This window comes from Lethenteron reissneri, chromosome 19, assembly GCF_015708825.2.
Source record: "Lethenteron reissneri isolate LAM-NWPU_2019-01 chromosome 19, ASM1570882v1, whole genome shotgun sequence".
In the NCBI taxonomy this organism is placed as follows: Eukaryota; Metazoa; Chordata; class Hyperoartia; order Petromyzontiformes; family Petromyzontidae; genus Lethenteron; species Lethenteron reissneri.
This window is the reverse complement of record NC_083797.1, coordinates 1,662,518-1,678,277: the sequence shown is the minus strand read 5'-3', so window position 1 is coordinate 1,678,277 and position 15,760 is coordinate 1,662,518. Positions and strand designations below refer to the sequence as shown.

General features: G+C 55.1%; 1 protein-coding gene across 1 annotated transcript in view; it reads right to left on the bottom strand.

The window, feature by feature from the left end:
- Positions 1-15,760, bottom strand: part of LOC133344092 (focal adhesion kinase 1-like) — a 36,081-nt gene that overhangs the window by 1,052 nt on the left and 19,269 nt on the right. The window contains exons 18-28 of the mRNA XM_061554046.1: positions 14,350-14,450; positions 13,477-13,569; positions 10,646-10,850; positions 10,316-10,406; positions 9,347-9,430; positions 9,084-9,170; positions 6,596-6,679; positions 5,215-5,260; positions 2,930-3,027; positions 1,827-1,979; positions 180-260 (exon numbers count right to left, since the gene is read on the bottom strand). Of these exons, the coding sequence (XP_061410030.1) occupies positions 180-260; positions 1,827-1,979; positions 2,930-3,027; positions 5,215-5,260; positions 6,596-6,679; positions 9,084-9,170; positions 9,347-9,430; positions 10,316-10,406; positions 10,646-10,850; positions 13,477-13,569; positions 14,350-14,450 (1,123 nt within the window). The remainder of the gene's footprint in view (positions 1-179; positions 261-1,826; positions 1,980-2,929; positions 3,028-5,214; positions 5,261-6,595; positions 6,680-9,083; positions 9,171-9,346; positions 9,431-10,315; positions 10,407-10,645; positions 10,851-13,476; positions 13,570-14,349; positions 14,451-15,760) is intronic.

Genomic DNA, 15,760 nt, shown 5'->3' with positions numbered 1-15,760 from the left:
AGTAGTAGAGCAAGTGCAGAATCACCGAACCGGAATTGATAGCTTGAAAGCATTTAGCGCGGGGCCCTTGAAAGTGCGAGGCCAATAGCTTGTGTAGCTACAACATATATAGTAGCTACTTGTGCTCTGAGGATAATTCGTGGATGGTGGATGTGGCGCCGCGGAGGTCCGACCCCCACCTGGCGATGCGAGTCGAGAGGCAGCGAGGGCAGCTCGTCTTCGACGGCGGAGAGGAGCGCGCGCAGAGCCTCCCCCACAGTCTGCAGGGCGGACACCACCACAAGCACCACAAGCACCACCAACATCAATCGGCATTCCACACATTGCTCACCCCAGATAGAGGTGGGGCGCCACGGTAACGCAAAGTTCACTACCTCGCCGGGGATGCACCCAAGTTGTGGGTGGGTTCGATCCCTGACGTCTTTACATTTGGAGTTTGCACGGTTTCCCCATGGTCGCATGGATTTTCCTCCGGTCTTTACCTCCACATTTGAAATCAACACCACGCGTTTAGAGCATTTGGCTGATACATTTCCACGTGAAAAGCCACTTCGTTGAGCTATCATTGCAGCCAGGTCGCTTCTGAAAATGAGCTATAGAGCTCAGTGGGCCTTAGGGGCCGTCCATAAATGACGTCACGCACCTAGGGGGGGGGGGTTCAGACATTTGTGATGTGTGACGGGGGGGGGGGGTTGAGAAATGTGACGTCACATCAAAATGCGCAACTTTAAATAAATATAGACAACACGTTCTACTTAATTAAATAGACTTTTTAATAAATGTTTTCTACAACATCAGAGTGCAGCGGCACATTAAATATGCACTACAATGACAATAGTTTAAAGCGATTTGAAGCATGTTTTATTTTGGGGGGGGGGGCAGAGCTTTGTGACGTCATTTGAGGGGAGGGTCTGACTTTTTATGACACTGTGTGACGATGAGGGGGGGGGCGTCAAAAATCCTCAAATCGCGTGACGTCATTTATGGACGGCCACTTACCTGATAACATAAAAAGTTTCATTTATAGCCGAGTTTTAGAGATGATCGGCGCGTGTGATTTCATCATCAGCAGCAGCAGCACTTGTCTCAGAGGCAACTGGCCAAACAACTCAATGTAGGAGCAGGGTTTAATTTCGGCCAGGTCTGTCATGCTTCGGAGGCAAATAAAATCTGTCTGTATCCAGAACACCACATCCATTTTCTGCAGCCCACGTGCTACCTACTCCAGTCTACCGGCAAAGCCGGAAAATATTTAATGTTGAACTTCTTTCGCACCGTACTGAGCCAACCGTGCTAATCGGAGGTGCGCCTGGCACGCCACATCCAGGATGTCCATCGCGAGGGATGCAGCTTCCAGCCACGTGCCGACTCCTACTTCCAGTTTAGCAGCCAGTGCTGGATTATCCTCGTATAACAAGTAGTAGTACATATGTAGTAGCTACACAAGCTATGGGCCTCGCACTTTCAAGGGCCCCGCGCTAAATGCTTTCAAGCTATCAATTCCGGTTCAGTGATGCTGCACTTGCTCTATTACTATAGTACTATACCGCCTTCAACTTTTATGAACAACTGGGTGTTTAAGGTTAGCGATTTGTCGTATTATCTGGCTGTATAGCAAATTAAAAAATACAATGGCTTTACTATGCAGGTAAAAAAAAATTGTGTTTTAATATTTATGTGTTTAAAAATATATATTTAGGGCTCCTCTATAACATATGCTACAGGCCCCGCACTAGCTTAGTCCGGCACTGCTAGCAGCTACCAAAACAGTGTGATAAATGTATCTGAGCCAGGACCCTCTTGGGGTGACGGGGGATGAGCATCACCTTGACGAGCGCGACGAGGTCGTCGGAGGTCGCGTCCGCGGAGCGCGAGTTGAGCTGCAGCACGGCCTGCACCACCCGCGTGACGCACGCGAACACCGCGTCGCCGGCGCGCTCACGTGGCGCCGTGCGGCCCAGCACCACCGGCTCGCCCACCTGCACACAGCACGCAGCGCGATCACTCACCAAGCCTGCACCTGAACTCACCACGCCGCTCACTCACTCGCTCGCCACGCCGCTCACTCACTCGCTCGCCACGCCGCGCGCTCGCTCACCACGCCGCGCTCTCGCTCGCCACGCCGCTCGCTCACCACGCCGCCCACGCCGCGCTCTCACTCACCACGCCGCTCGCTCACCACGCCGCGCGCTCACCACGCCGCTCACTCACTCACCACGCCGCTCACTCACCACGCCGCTCACTCACTCACCACGCCGCTCACTCACCACGCCCCGCACTCGCTCACCACGCCCCGCACTCGCTCACCACGCCGCTCGCTCACCACGCCGCGCACTCACCCGCCTGCACGCTCACCACGCCGCTCACTCACCACGCCGCCCACGCCGCGCACGCCGCTCACTCACCCGCCTGCACGCTCACCACGCCGCTCACTCACCACGCCGCTCACTCACTCACCACGCCGCTCACTCACCACGCCCCGCACTCGCTCACCACGCCGCTCGCTCACCACGCCGCTCGCTCACCACGCCGCTCACTCACCACGCCGCGCACTCACCCGCCTGCACGCTCACCACGCCGCTCACTCACCACGCCGCCCACGCCGCGCACGCCGCGCACTCTCCCGCCTGCACGCTCACCACGCCGCTCACTGACCACGCCGCTCATTCACCACGCCCCTCACCCACCTGCACACTCACCCGCCTGCACACTCACCACGCTTCGAACTCACCCAGCCTGCAACGCGCACTCACCACGCTGCACCCTCACCCGCCTGCACCACAGATGGCACAATACAATGCACTCTACCGCCGTCGCCGCACACTCTGTACCTGCAACACCGCACACCAAGTCGCACACAGCGCGCCGTGCGTACGCGTCACAACACAGCACGCCGCACACCGCAATCACAACAACCCCGGCGAGTCACCTTGGCTCCCGTGAGCTGCGTCTCTCCTCTGCCCAGGTCCCCCTCGGGCACCGATGGTGCCCCAGGCCTCGGGGGCTTCCGAGGAGCGAACACTTCTCCTGTCGGGCCAGCAGCAAGGGGGGGGGGGTGAGCTGACACTCGGAACGGAGAGCTCAGAGAGGGTGAGCTTTTACAGGCAGAGGGGGTGAGGGCTTACACGCAGAAGGGTGAGCATCCAGAGGATGATGTTACAGGCCGAGGGGTGAGCGTACAAGGGGTGTGCTGACAGGGAAGAGGGGTGAGATTATAGGGGGGGGGGGGGGTGTGAGCAGACAGGAGCGGGTAAGCCGATTCGAGTGGAATTATAATATATATTGGGGGACACACATCCCCCCCAATATATTGCTAAAATAGATTTATGTTTATATGATTGTGTAGTTATGGTTGTACTTTATTAATCCCTAATCTCTGCCATTACATACAATGAAACAAGAAAAGGTACAAAAAAAACAGAGCAATGTAATACAATACACTATTAGACATTATTGTAAAAAAAGAAAAAGTCCATCCTATGTGTTCGTGATTTTTAAAAATATTTTAGGCAGGAAATTCGTTTTAAAATTTAGATTTTTTTTCTGGGGGGGGAACCCCACACCCCCTGGAAGATTTGGTCCCCCTCAATGTTGACTCCATGGCTACGGCCTTGAATTGTAGAAATCAAGGCACAGTTTGGCTCGCGCAGAAGTACAAACGTGGGCACGGGCGGCGCAAGTCAGCGCGTGGTTCATTCGCTTCGCGTCTCGGCTTTAAGGGATTAAAGAGCGCAGCCCCGCAACTGCGCGCTCTCGCCACTGCTGCTGATGACGGATGGGGGGGGGGAGCTCGAGAGCGTATTTGGACGACTTTTCCACGCGAGACTAGAAGTCTGGGAAGAGGTGGGGGGTAAGGGAGGGTAGAGTTACCCACACTTTACCCCACCATGGTGAACCCATTCGTGGTGGGTGGACAGACAATAGGTTGGGGGGTGGGGGAGGGGTTAAAACAAAGAATTTGGGTTTAAAAAAACTACCGCGCCGAGAGAGGGAATCGAACCGGCGACCGCTAAGATTGCAAGTTCGGGGTACTGACCACGACGCCGCTGTGGCAGCGGCTCCGTTAACTTCTCAGCTGTCAAAGTTAAAGCGACGTCGGGATACGCATCGGCACGTGCCGCTAATCGGTATCCGGGTTTGACCGGTTTTGCAAGAAAGCGATTTGCAGAACCCACTTATTACGGACAGAAAAGTTACCTTACAGCGGGGTGAGCTTACGGACGAAGGGTGATCTTACAGGGCAGCAGGTGAGGGAAAGGAGAGCCCGGTGAGCATCAATGCGAGTTTGCGGGCGGCAGGTGAGTAAGCACTCGCGAGCTTAATCATATTCGAGACCACATCCGTCCGCCAACGAACACCATTATTAACACTCCCCACTGCTGAGTGGGTGGGTGGGTGGGTGAGTGAGTGAGCGAGCGGGTGAGTGGGTGAGTGAGAGGGTGAGTGAGCGGGTGAGTGAGTGAGAGGGTGAGCGGGTGAGTGAGTGAGTGAGTGAGAGGGTGAGCGGGTGAGTGAGTGAGCGGGTGAATGGGTGAGTGAGCGAGTGAGCGGGTGAGTGGGTGAGCGAGCGGGTGGGTGAGCGGGCAGGTGAGCGGGCGGGTGAGCGGGTGAGTAGAAGAGTGGGTGAGCGAGTGAGTGGTTGTGTGAGCCAGTGGGTGAGTGAGCTGGATAAACGACTGAATGAGTGAGACATTGGATAGATGAGTTAGTCGGTGAGAGGAGGGAAGAGTGGGTGAGCGAGTGAGTGGTTGTGTGAGCCAGTGGGTGAGTGAGCTGGATAAACGACTGAATGAGTGAGACATTGGATAGATGAGTTAGTCGGTGAGAGGAGGGAAGAGTGGGTGAGCGAGTGAGTGGTTGTGTGAGCAAGTGGGTGAGTGAGGTGGATAAACGACTTAATGAGTGAGAGATTGGATGGATGAGTTAGTCGGTGAGAGGAGGGAAGAGTGGGTACGTGACCGAGTGAATGAAATGAGTTGGTAAACGAATGAGTAAGCAAGCGAGTAAGTGGGTAAATGAGAGGATAGGATAAGTGAGTGAATGAGTGAGCGAGTGAGTGAGTGGATGGATGAGATAATGAATGGGTGAGTGTGTGGGTGGGCGAGTGAGCGCGCGGTTTAATAAGAGAATCGACGGGTGAGTGGGTGAGCAGACGGGTGAGCGGGTGGGTGAACTCGTGCGTGAGTCACCCGCGCGTGTGACAGAGAAACTCACCGCACGTGGTGGGAAGTGCATCTCGCCTCGTCGGCTCCACGGGGTTCTGTGTGTGTATGTGATTGTATGAATGTTTGTGTTTATGTGTTTGTGTGAGTGTATGAATGTTTGTGTACATGTGTGTATGTGTTTGTGTGAGTGTATGAATGTTTGTGTACATGTGTGTATGTGTTTGTGTGAGTGTATTTATGTTTGTGTACATGTGTGTGTGTATGTGTTTGTGCGAGTGTATGAATGTTTGTGTACATGTGTGTACGTGTGTGTGTGAGTGTATTAATGTTTGTGTACATGTGTGTACGTGTTTGTGTGAGTGTATGAATGCTGTGTATATGTGTGTATGTACGTGTGTGAGTGTATTAATGTTTGTGTATATGTGTGTATATACGTGTGTGTGTATGTTTGTGTACATGCGTGTATGTATGTGTGTGAGTGTATGCATGTTTGTGTACATGTGTGTACGTGTGTGTGTGAGTGTATGAATGTGTGTGTGCGTGTGTGTGAGTGTATGAATGTTTGTGTACATGTGTGTACGTGTGTGTGTGAGTGTATGAATGTTTGTGGGTAGAAGGGAAGGGCAGGCGCGTCCGTGAGACCCCGCGGGGAGAGGCAGGCAGGGAGGGGCACTTCCTCCTGCATCGGATACGCTGACCACTCATCCCTCCACTCCTCCATCACCATCGCAATCACCCCTCCTCCTCCTCACCATCATTATCTTCCACTGCACTCACAACTGTTGCTGTATCTCGGTGTCCCTGTGTCAACTCATCCCCCCCCCCCGCCCACTCACCCCTCAAATGTCATCCTCTCCCAAACCCCTCACTCACCTCTCACTCACCCCTCAGTCAGATTCGGAATCAGAATATTTATCTTGGAGCAATCCGATGAGCTATAAAGCTCTTTTTTACAAATGTCAATCATCCACCCCATCACTCACCCACTCTCTCACCCCATCACTCACCCACTCTCTCACCCACTCTCCAACCCTATCACTCACCCACTCTCTCACCCCATCACTCACCCACTCTCTCACCCCATCACTCACCCACTCACCCCATCACTCACCCACTCTCTCACCCCATCACTCACCCACTCTCTCACCCCATCACTCACCCACTCTCTCCCAATCACTCACCCACTCTCTCTCCCCATCACTCACCCACTCTCTCTCCCCATCACTCACCCACTCTCTCACCCCATCACTCACCCACTCTCTCACCCCATCACTCACCCACTCTCTCACCCCATCACTCACCCACTCTCTCACCCCATCACTCAGCCGCTCATTGACCCCTCCCCGCCCTTACTTCCTCACCCCTTCACTCACCCGCTCACCAGCTCACCCGCTCGCTCTCTCACTCACTCCCTCACCCAATTCACTCACCGTCCGCACGACGTGAGGCGCCTCCTGCTGAGGTCCTGGGGTGTCCTGCTCCTCGAGCTGCCGCCCAGCCTTGCCCGCCCTGTCCTGGGGATAAAGACGGGCGGTAGGGACATGAGTAGGGGTAGGGATCGGGATAGAGACAGGGTTAGGAGTAGGGTTTAGGATCAGGGGTAGGGTTTAGGATCAGGGGTAGGGTTAGGATCAGGGGTAGGGTTGGGATCAGGGGTAGGGTTAGGATCAGAGGTAGGGTTAGGGCAGCATGCCGGACTCCACGTGCACAGTGTTCACGTGGGCAAAGCGCGGGAGAGAGAAATCTCGATAATGTGATGATCTGGAAGAACACAGTGGAGGTCGTGGATGGTGTGGATGAACACGGTGGATGTGGATGACCACTGTGGATGAACACAGTGGGTGTGGATGAAGACGGTGGATAAGGATGAACACGGTGGATGAACACGGCGGATGTGGGTGGAGCCGGTACCGCTTTGCCAAACCGGAGTCTCAGCCGCTTTAGCATAGAGACGCAGAGTGTGAGAGCGAGTAATTGTGTGTAAGTGAGTGTGAGCGTGAATGTGTGTGCGTGTGTGTTAGGGAGTGTGAGAGAGTGAATGTGTGAGTTGGTCAATTGGTGCCCCAGCACGAGCGCAGCATGGTGTGTGGTGTGCCTGTGACAAGTCTTTGCGAGGATGACTGAGTGGGTGGTGTCGGTGTGAGTCTGTGAGAGTGAGTGAGTGGGTGGTGTAGGTGTGAGTCTGTGAGTGGGTGGTGTCGGTGTGAGTTTGTGAGTGGGTGGTGTAGGTGTGAGTCTGTGAGAGTGAGTGGGTGGGTGGTGTAGGTGTGAGTCTGTGAGTGGGTGGTGTAGGTGTGAGTCTGTGAGTGGGTGGTGTAGGTGTGAGTCTGTGAGAGTGAGTGGGTGGGTGGTGTAGGTGTGAGTCTGTGAGTGGGTGGTGTAGGTGTGAGTCTGTGAGTGGGTGGTGTAGGTGTGAGTCTGTGAGAGGGTAGTGTAGGTGTGAGTCTGTGTGACTGTGAGAGTGACGGAGTCTGGTGTCGCTATGAGAGTAAGACTCAGCACGGCGTGGCTATGAGTGCGAGTCGGTGAGAGAGTGCTGCGTGTGTTTGTGGTTCGAGCTGCATCGGTGTAAAGGGAGCGGCTTGTACCCCAGGAAGGGCTCACAGGAGAGGGGGGGGGCTGTGGTTTTCCCACTGGGGGCTCAGAAGGCGGGCGAGTGAGTGGGCGGCTTCCTGCTCACGCCGGCAGCGAGCGTGTCGCGTTGTGATCGAGCTCGTCCGCATTCACGGCCCTGGGTCAATTCCACATTCCTATGACGGGCGCCGGTCTATCGATGGAACGGCCCGACCACCGTGGACAATAATGCAACCGCCCGTGAACGACGAGTGAATCATGACGCCGCGTGCTCGAAGAGAGTTTGCTCAGCGTTTGATTTTACTGTCGCCAGAACTGGCCCCTGGGGTGACGGCGAATCGGGACGACTGCCCCGGGCCCCCGAACTTTTTTTTTGGGGGGGGAGGGAGGGTGACGCGCTTCGACGTTACGCTGTCAGACGTAATACTTCCACCCTGTGGGGGTCCCACAGGGTGGTGTGGGTCGCCCCGGACCCCCCCCCCCCTGCACTCCACTTGCCACCCACCCTCAACCCTTGGATAGGGGCCACCAGACCGTCCCCTCCCCCCACTGCCACCGTGAGCACGGAGGTCTCGTTCACGATACGAGGACCCACCGCAGCCAGCGGTAGGCCACGGCGGCGACGCCCTCCTGACGAATGATGACTCCAAACAAGGACGGAACCGGCGTGCTCCGACGAGCACGGTCGCTCGCTCGGTCGGTTACGTGCGGTGCGACACAAGCCCAAGCGACGTGCCCACACTCTCGTCTCCGTTAGCCCGCGTTCCAGTGGAGTGGCGGCCACAACGCCGGTCCGCTACGAGTCGGCTAAAGACAAACGTCGCGGTGCGGCCAGCCGCTCGTTAAAGGCGGCTATGCACGCGGCGGCGGCTGCGTTGTGACCCAGCGCTGTGGAGGCAGCAGCAGCAGCGAGGGTTGGTGGATCACCCACAGATGGCTGTGAATCTCCCTTCGCGTGGTCGGGCGTCGAGGAGCCAGGGGAATGCAGTAGTACGGCAAACAAGTGTGTGGACTCCGCCTGTCCCATCTGTATGGGGATAGAGCGTTGCTCCCTCGCACGCGTGGATTTTCTCCGTGTGCCCCGGGGTCCTCCCGCATGTAAACACTCATTCGTCGGTCGATGACGCCTTAATGTATCGAAAGGATCGCAGAGCTTGGGGGTGAGAACGTCTGTGCCGCCTCACTGCCTGGCTCCCTTTCCCGCTCATCTGTGGTTGCTCCCTGGCGCGTCCGAGTCGTCCTCGCTCGCTCTCATCGAGAGAGAGCGAGCGGTGGCGAGTGGGTAGCAAGTGGGTGGTGAGTGGGTGGTGAGTGGGTGGTGAGTTCCGAGTGGCGTCGCCTCACCCCGTGGAGCCACAGTCCATCCCGCGCCATGGCCGACTTCTGCAGCAGCAGCAGCTCGTCCTGCAGCAACGACACGTTCAGCCCGAGCTGCAGAGACAAAACACGGGGGAGGACACGTGGTCACAGGGACACTGGGACATGGGGACATGAGAATGAACACTGGGACACGAAGAGCCGACTGCAACTAAAAAAAATCCATCCGGGTAGGTGGAGGTTGTGGGTGGTGAGATGAGGGGGAGCGGAGGAGGGATGGGGGAGCGAACCTGGGTTGGCTCCCCCAGCAGATTGAGCAGTGGCACGGCGTAATCGTCCACACCCGGGGAGAGTGAGCCCTGCAAGCGGGTGGGCTGGGGGCACCATCATCAACATCATCATCATCGTCAATAACATCTTCATCAGCAACATCATCATCATCGTCAATAACATCTTCATCAGCCATCATCATCATCGTCAATAGCATCTTCATCAGCAACATCATCATCATCGTCAATAACATCTTCATCAGCAGCATCATCATCGTCGTCAACAACAACGTCAGAGGTGAAACGATGTAACGATTTGCATGTCTGGTGCCGCTTGGTTACATTCCTCAGCATTGCTCTCCGGCAGTCTAGCCTAGGAACCCCCCCCCCCCCACCAAGTGGGCAGCCGTCACTACTTGGGGCGTTGGCAGAACCCGCCGCTGCAGTGACTACACCGGGGTTTTTTTGGTTGTCACCGATTAAGTCATTTTTTTGCGTGGGCAAGGTTAGTGGAAGAGTTACCCAGGAACGGTCCCCGTGAGAGGGGGTAGGCGTTGGGACAGTGACGAAATGGGACTAAAAACATGCCCAGGCATTTTGAAAACACACCGGGCCAAAATTCGGGGGGCTACGGAGTCCCTGCTCGACGTTGCGATGTGACGAAGTGTTTGGCGTCATTCTGCTGTGCGATCTCATTGGGCCCATATGGGGGATGTGTCCAAAAGAACAAACGGGGGCCCGGTGAGGAATAATCTTTGGGGCTCCCGAATATTCGGGGACTCGATGCCAACAGAGATCGTGAGTAGGCAACAGAGCGTACACATTAGAGGTAATACAATATTTTAATTAAAATAGTTTTTGCTACTCTGATCACATTTGCGATTTGCCCACACAGACCGGCCCACCGGCTCTAGGAATGGATCGGCCCTATGGCCAGTCCGAGCCTGAGTATAGATACGCTGCGAGGGGAGGGGGTCAGGCTGTTACCACCTTTGGGGGGCCGGGGTCAACCCCGCAGGGCATGCGCCACGGCCCCTTCACGCGTGGCTCCCCCTGGGCGCTCTCCTCCTCGCGGATCTCCCTGGGACACGGGGAGGGGGTGGGTGGAGGGGCTCAGTGCGTGGAGGTGCCCGCGTGCGTGTTCCAGCTGGGGTGCATGGTTGAGCTGCTGGGTGTGGTGGTGGTGGTGCCAGTATGCGTGGTTGAGCTGGTGCGCAAAGTGGTGATCGAGGTGTGGTGATGGTGATAACGCTGGTGTGTGCGGCGGTGGTAATGGTGGTGGTGGCGGTGGTGATAATGGTGGTGGTGGCGGCGACTAACTGGAGCTGCCGCTTGAGCTCGGAGAAGAGCGGCCGCGCCGTGGGGTCGCGCGCCCAGCAGCGCCCCATGAGCCGGTAGAGTTTGGGGGGGCAGCCGGAGGGCAGAGGCAGCCGCTCGCCCTTCTCCAGCCGCCCCAGGACCTCATCGTTCCGCACCGCGGGGAACGGCTTCGCTCCCCGGCACAGGATCTCCCACGTGCACACGCCTGGTGAGCGTGGGGGGGGGGGGCAGGAGGGGGGAGCAATCAGCGCCTTAGTCTGGCTCCACGAGCCTCGCCTTCGCCAGTGTTGCCGTGATATCATTTATCACGGTGCGATACCGTAACAAATCACAATAGTAATATATAACAATGGCATGGTTACTATTCTATTTTACGAGGTAAGGTCCACTGAGTGATGAAGCTCTTTTTGCAGAAACGACCTGGCTATCACAAATGATAGCCCAATGAAGTGGCTTATCACGTGGACATTTATAGCAGCCAAATCGTCTAAACGCGTGATGTTGATTCTAAACGTGGGGTGGAAAAATCCACGCGACCACGGGGAGGGAGAAAGAGACACGCAAACTCCAAATATACAACAGGCGTCAGGGTCGGGATCGAACCCACGACCTCCTGTATACCAGGCGAGGTAGTTAACATCTCTTAGCCACCGTGATGATGATGAGAGAGAGACACACACAGACTCCAAATATACAACAGGCGTCAGGGTCGGGATCGAACCCACGACCTCCTGTATACCAGGCGAGGTAGTTAACATCTCTTAGCCACCGTGATGATGATGAGAGAGAGACACACACAGACTCCAAATATACAACAGGCGTCAGGGTCGGGGTCGAACCCACGACCTCCTGAATACCAGGCGAGGTAGTTAACATCTCTTAGCCACCGTGATGATGATGAGAGAGAGACACACACAGACTCCAAATATACAACAGGCGTCAGGGTCGGGGTCGAACCCACGACCTCCTGTATACCAGGCGAGGTAGTTAACATCTCTTAGCCACCGTGATGATGATAAGAGAGAGAGAGAGACACACACAGACTTCAAATATACAACATGCGTCAGGGTCGGGATCGAAACCATGACCTCCTGTATACCAGGCGAGGTAGTTAACATCTCGCTGCCGTTCATTCAAATCGCATCTCTCAAAGTCGCCTAGGAACCCGCAGGAGGCACGAGCGGGAAGGCAGCAGCAGCGGCAGCCGCCAGGTGGCGAGTCGGTGCTACCAACAATTGCTTAAGCTTTGCAGTTTCTAGATGTGCGTTGAACTTCTTTCGCACCGTACACAGCCAACCGTGCTCATCGGAGGTGTTGGCGACCGATCAGTGAGTGTTAGTAGCATGTGACGACGTGCAGATTGTCGTGATGTACGATCGTTGACGGAGTTTGGCCCAAACGCCCAAATGGAGGACCGCAGAGCCTGGGCAATCGTTGGTTAGCACCGGTTCCGGCTGCTTACCCCCCGGCCCCCTCGTCTGTGGTTTCCTGTGCACCCCTTGTGGAAACTGCGCGCGTTACACATTCCACGGCGCGTCGAGATGCAGTTCGCGTGAATTGCATTCAATAAATAAATGATCAAAATAAGTTTACTTTAACAATCGCTGTAATGTAGTGCATGCACAGGACACATGGACACTCCGCACGGTCCACGTGTGGCTCTGTTGCCCAACGTCACCGGGTTATTCTCTCGCCCAGCGACGATGGCACCCCCCCCCACTCCTTTCTCCCCCCCCCCCCCCCACTATTTATAAATTCCCCCTCCCCACCATCCCCCCCGCCCATAACCATAACCTCACTTCCCCATTTCCTCCTTGCATTGGCTTTCCATCTCAAAGCTCACACCTCGCCCCAAAGACAAAGATCCCCCGTATAGCCTTAAAAGACTGCTGGGGGCAAGTGTCGTTAGCGAGCACCTATGAAGGCCGGCACGGCACACGAGGGGGTGGGTGGGTGGCCAGCACCAGGTACTCATTTGAGGCCGAGTCAACTTAGGGGAAGCCCTGGACCGGTTTGGATAATCATCGCTGGCGTTGTTGGCCGTGAGCGCACGAGTCAAACTCGGGTCGCCGGGAGTCGTAGCCGCAGCGCGCTAACCGCTGCGCCACCGCTCCGCCTACACCTCTCTATAGAGCTCCGCGCGTGCGAGTCGACGCGTCTCACTATGCCAGCCCACGCAGTCCCTGTATGTAAGTACCGTATGTTGAACTTCTTTCGCACCGTACGTAGCGAACCATGCAAATCGAGGGTGCAGGGGAAGGACAACAAACTAAACACAAAAAGCACTTCTAAGGAAATGAGTGTTTCAATCTAGATGATGATTTAAAAGTGCAGAGCTCCCGGTGGCTTCCTCATATCGGAAAGAAGAGCGTTCCAGACGGCCGCAGAAGTGCATCTGAATGTGCGCGATGCGGTTGGCCGTCTCTGTGCGATGGCCAGCCAAAATCCGCTCCTGTCGTGAATCACTGACCTCCAGAAATGTAACGGAGACATCGAGGCCAACCCAGTGCACATCAACTGAAGCCAATTTCATCTTCTTGGTTCTTTCGGTAAAGTCACGTAGAAGGGAAATAATAAAATAATAAAAGTAAAACATAATAAAATAATTTTCACGACGTTTCGGGCACAACGCAAGTAGCCGTCCTCAGGTGCAGACCAGGTCTGTCGAGAAGACAGCGTCTGAAGCCAATTTCCCGGCTACCTGACTTTGACACGGACTTTCAGGTTGCCCTTCATCCAGACAGACGGGAGAGAAGAGAGACCTTCCCCCCCACACACCCTTCCAGTCTCCCTCCCTCTCCCCCAACCGGGCCCCCCCCTTCCCCTCGTACCGAACATCCACACGTCGCTGGCTGACGTGTACTTGCAGAAGCTGATGGACTCGGGCGCCATCCACCTGATGGGGAGTTTGCTTTTACTGGCGGCTGAGAGGGAGAGGTGGGGAGGGAGACGTGGGGGGGGGGAGGTGGGGGGAGAAGTGGGGAGGGAGACGTGGGGGGGGGGGGAGAGGTGGGGAGAGACATTAACATCTCGACGCAGCGGCGCCCCCTCAGCTGCCAGTCGTGGGAGGATGATTGTTGATTGTTGTTGCTGAGAAATCCCCGTTGGTCGGGAGAGTGATGTCAGAATCAGAATCTTTCAGAATCAGAATCTTCATTTAGACTGGAGGAATCCGATGGCTCCTTTTCACGGCTACCAAACACACCACCCGCAACACCTCAAGGAAATTAAATTATGTCGGGGATAAGTTGGACGTGTGACGTACCCCCAAGCTCTCCTGCACGCGTTACAACATTATCGGTGAGCCGAGAACCAAATATATTGTCTTAGTTGAATTAAAGAACCGTTATATGGTACATAATGCGTTTACTAAATATATACCGTATACGTTTTATGTGGTGTATGATGTGTATCATCGATGCAATTATATATATTATATCACGTGGACATTAGTATATTGCTATGTACATTAGTATTTTGTGTATCATATGGACAGAGAGGATTTCACGGGAACGTTGACTTCAATAGGGTACCATGGAATAGAAATATCTGTGGATGAACACTTTATTCAAGCAACTTTAATACCTCAGCTCCCCCTCACCGTCCCACCCACACACTGCGGTAGTACTCGCTGTCCACCTCACCATGCCACCCGCTCACCTCGTCCTCACCCCCCCCCCCCCCTCACCATGCCACCCACTCACCTCGGTAGTATTCGCTGTCCCCCATGCTCCGGGAGAGGCCGAAGTCCCCGAGCTTCACGCAGTCGCGCGCCGCCACCAGCACGTTCCTTGCCGCCACGTCTCTGCGTGGGGTCACGGGGTCACGAGGTGACGGGGTCACGGGGGTCGTGGGGTCACGGTGGGGCGATCGGGGGGTCACGCAAGCGATCGCGCGCGTGAGGTCACACGGCGTCACGCGGAGTTACGAGAAACGCCAGGGGGTCATGGGGATTACGGGGTCATCGTTGAGACACGGGGGTCACAAGGTCACAGGGTACGTGCAGGAGGGTGATCGTGTTGGTGACGTGCACCCGCCTATCACCACCTCCACCTGCTTACTCAATCGTGCACCACCTCATCTGTATGCTCACCTGTACACTCGCCTGTGCACCATCTCACCTGTACACTCACCCATGCACCACGTCACCTATGCTCTCACCTACACACTACAAAGCCCCACGTAAAAACAGATTTGTCAAAAAAAAACATCTCAAGGATCACCCTGCTACAGAACCTTGCAGGGACAACCTGAGGCACCTGAGCTGATGTGCTGCCATCTGCTGCCATCTGCCGCCCTCTCACTGATCTATTCTGTGACAGAGTAGATCAGCTGCACTCCAAATGCACGGCAAGCCTGGTCCAGGAGCTCATGTACAACACTGCCAGATGCACAATCAGATAGCGCGATGCGCATCATCAACAGAGCCCTGACACCGATCCCCTGGCTCCCTATTCTGGCAAACATTCTGCCACCAAATAGCCGCAGAGTTCATCGCGCAAACTGCAAGGCAGTCTACACGTAAAATTTCGATTTAAAGCTTTCGTGACTGCAGGGATTCATCTTCTTGGTTCTTTCTATGTGACTTTACCGAAAGAACCAAGAAGTCTACACGTTGTTTTCTTGCCGAAACGAACCGGCTACCCACAATGGCGGATTAAGCTGGTGCGGGGCCTGTAGAATATGTTATAAAGGGGCCCTAAATATGAAAACACTAATTTTTTAATCGCGTAGTAAAGTAATTGTATTTTTTTATTTGCTATACAGCCAGATAATATGACAAATCACTAACCTTAAACACACCGTCGTTCGTAAAAGTTGAAGGCGGTATAGTACTATAGTGGTAGAGCAAGTGCAGAATCACTGAACCGGAATTGATAGCTTGAAAACATTTAGCATATGCCCGTAGCATATGTAGCTTCATTTGCCACTGGGATTATCCGGCACTGCCTACCCACCATCAACCAAGACATCCCACCTCGCCACCGATCCCACTTCTGGGATCACGCTGCTGCTGCTGCTGTCACCGTCATCCTAGAATCTCACCCAGATCCGGAAGAACGCTGCTAGCGTTCTCACAGAGTGGAACAACGCGGTCGTCCAAAATAATGAACA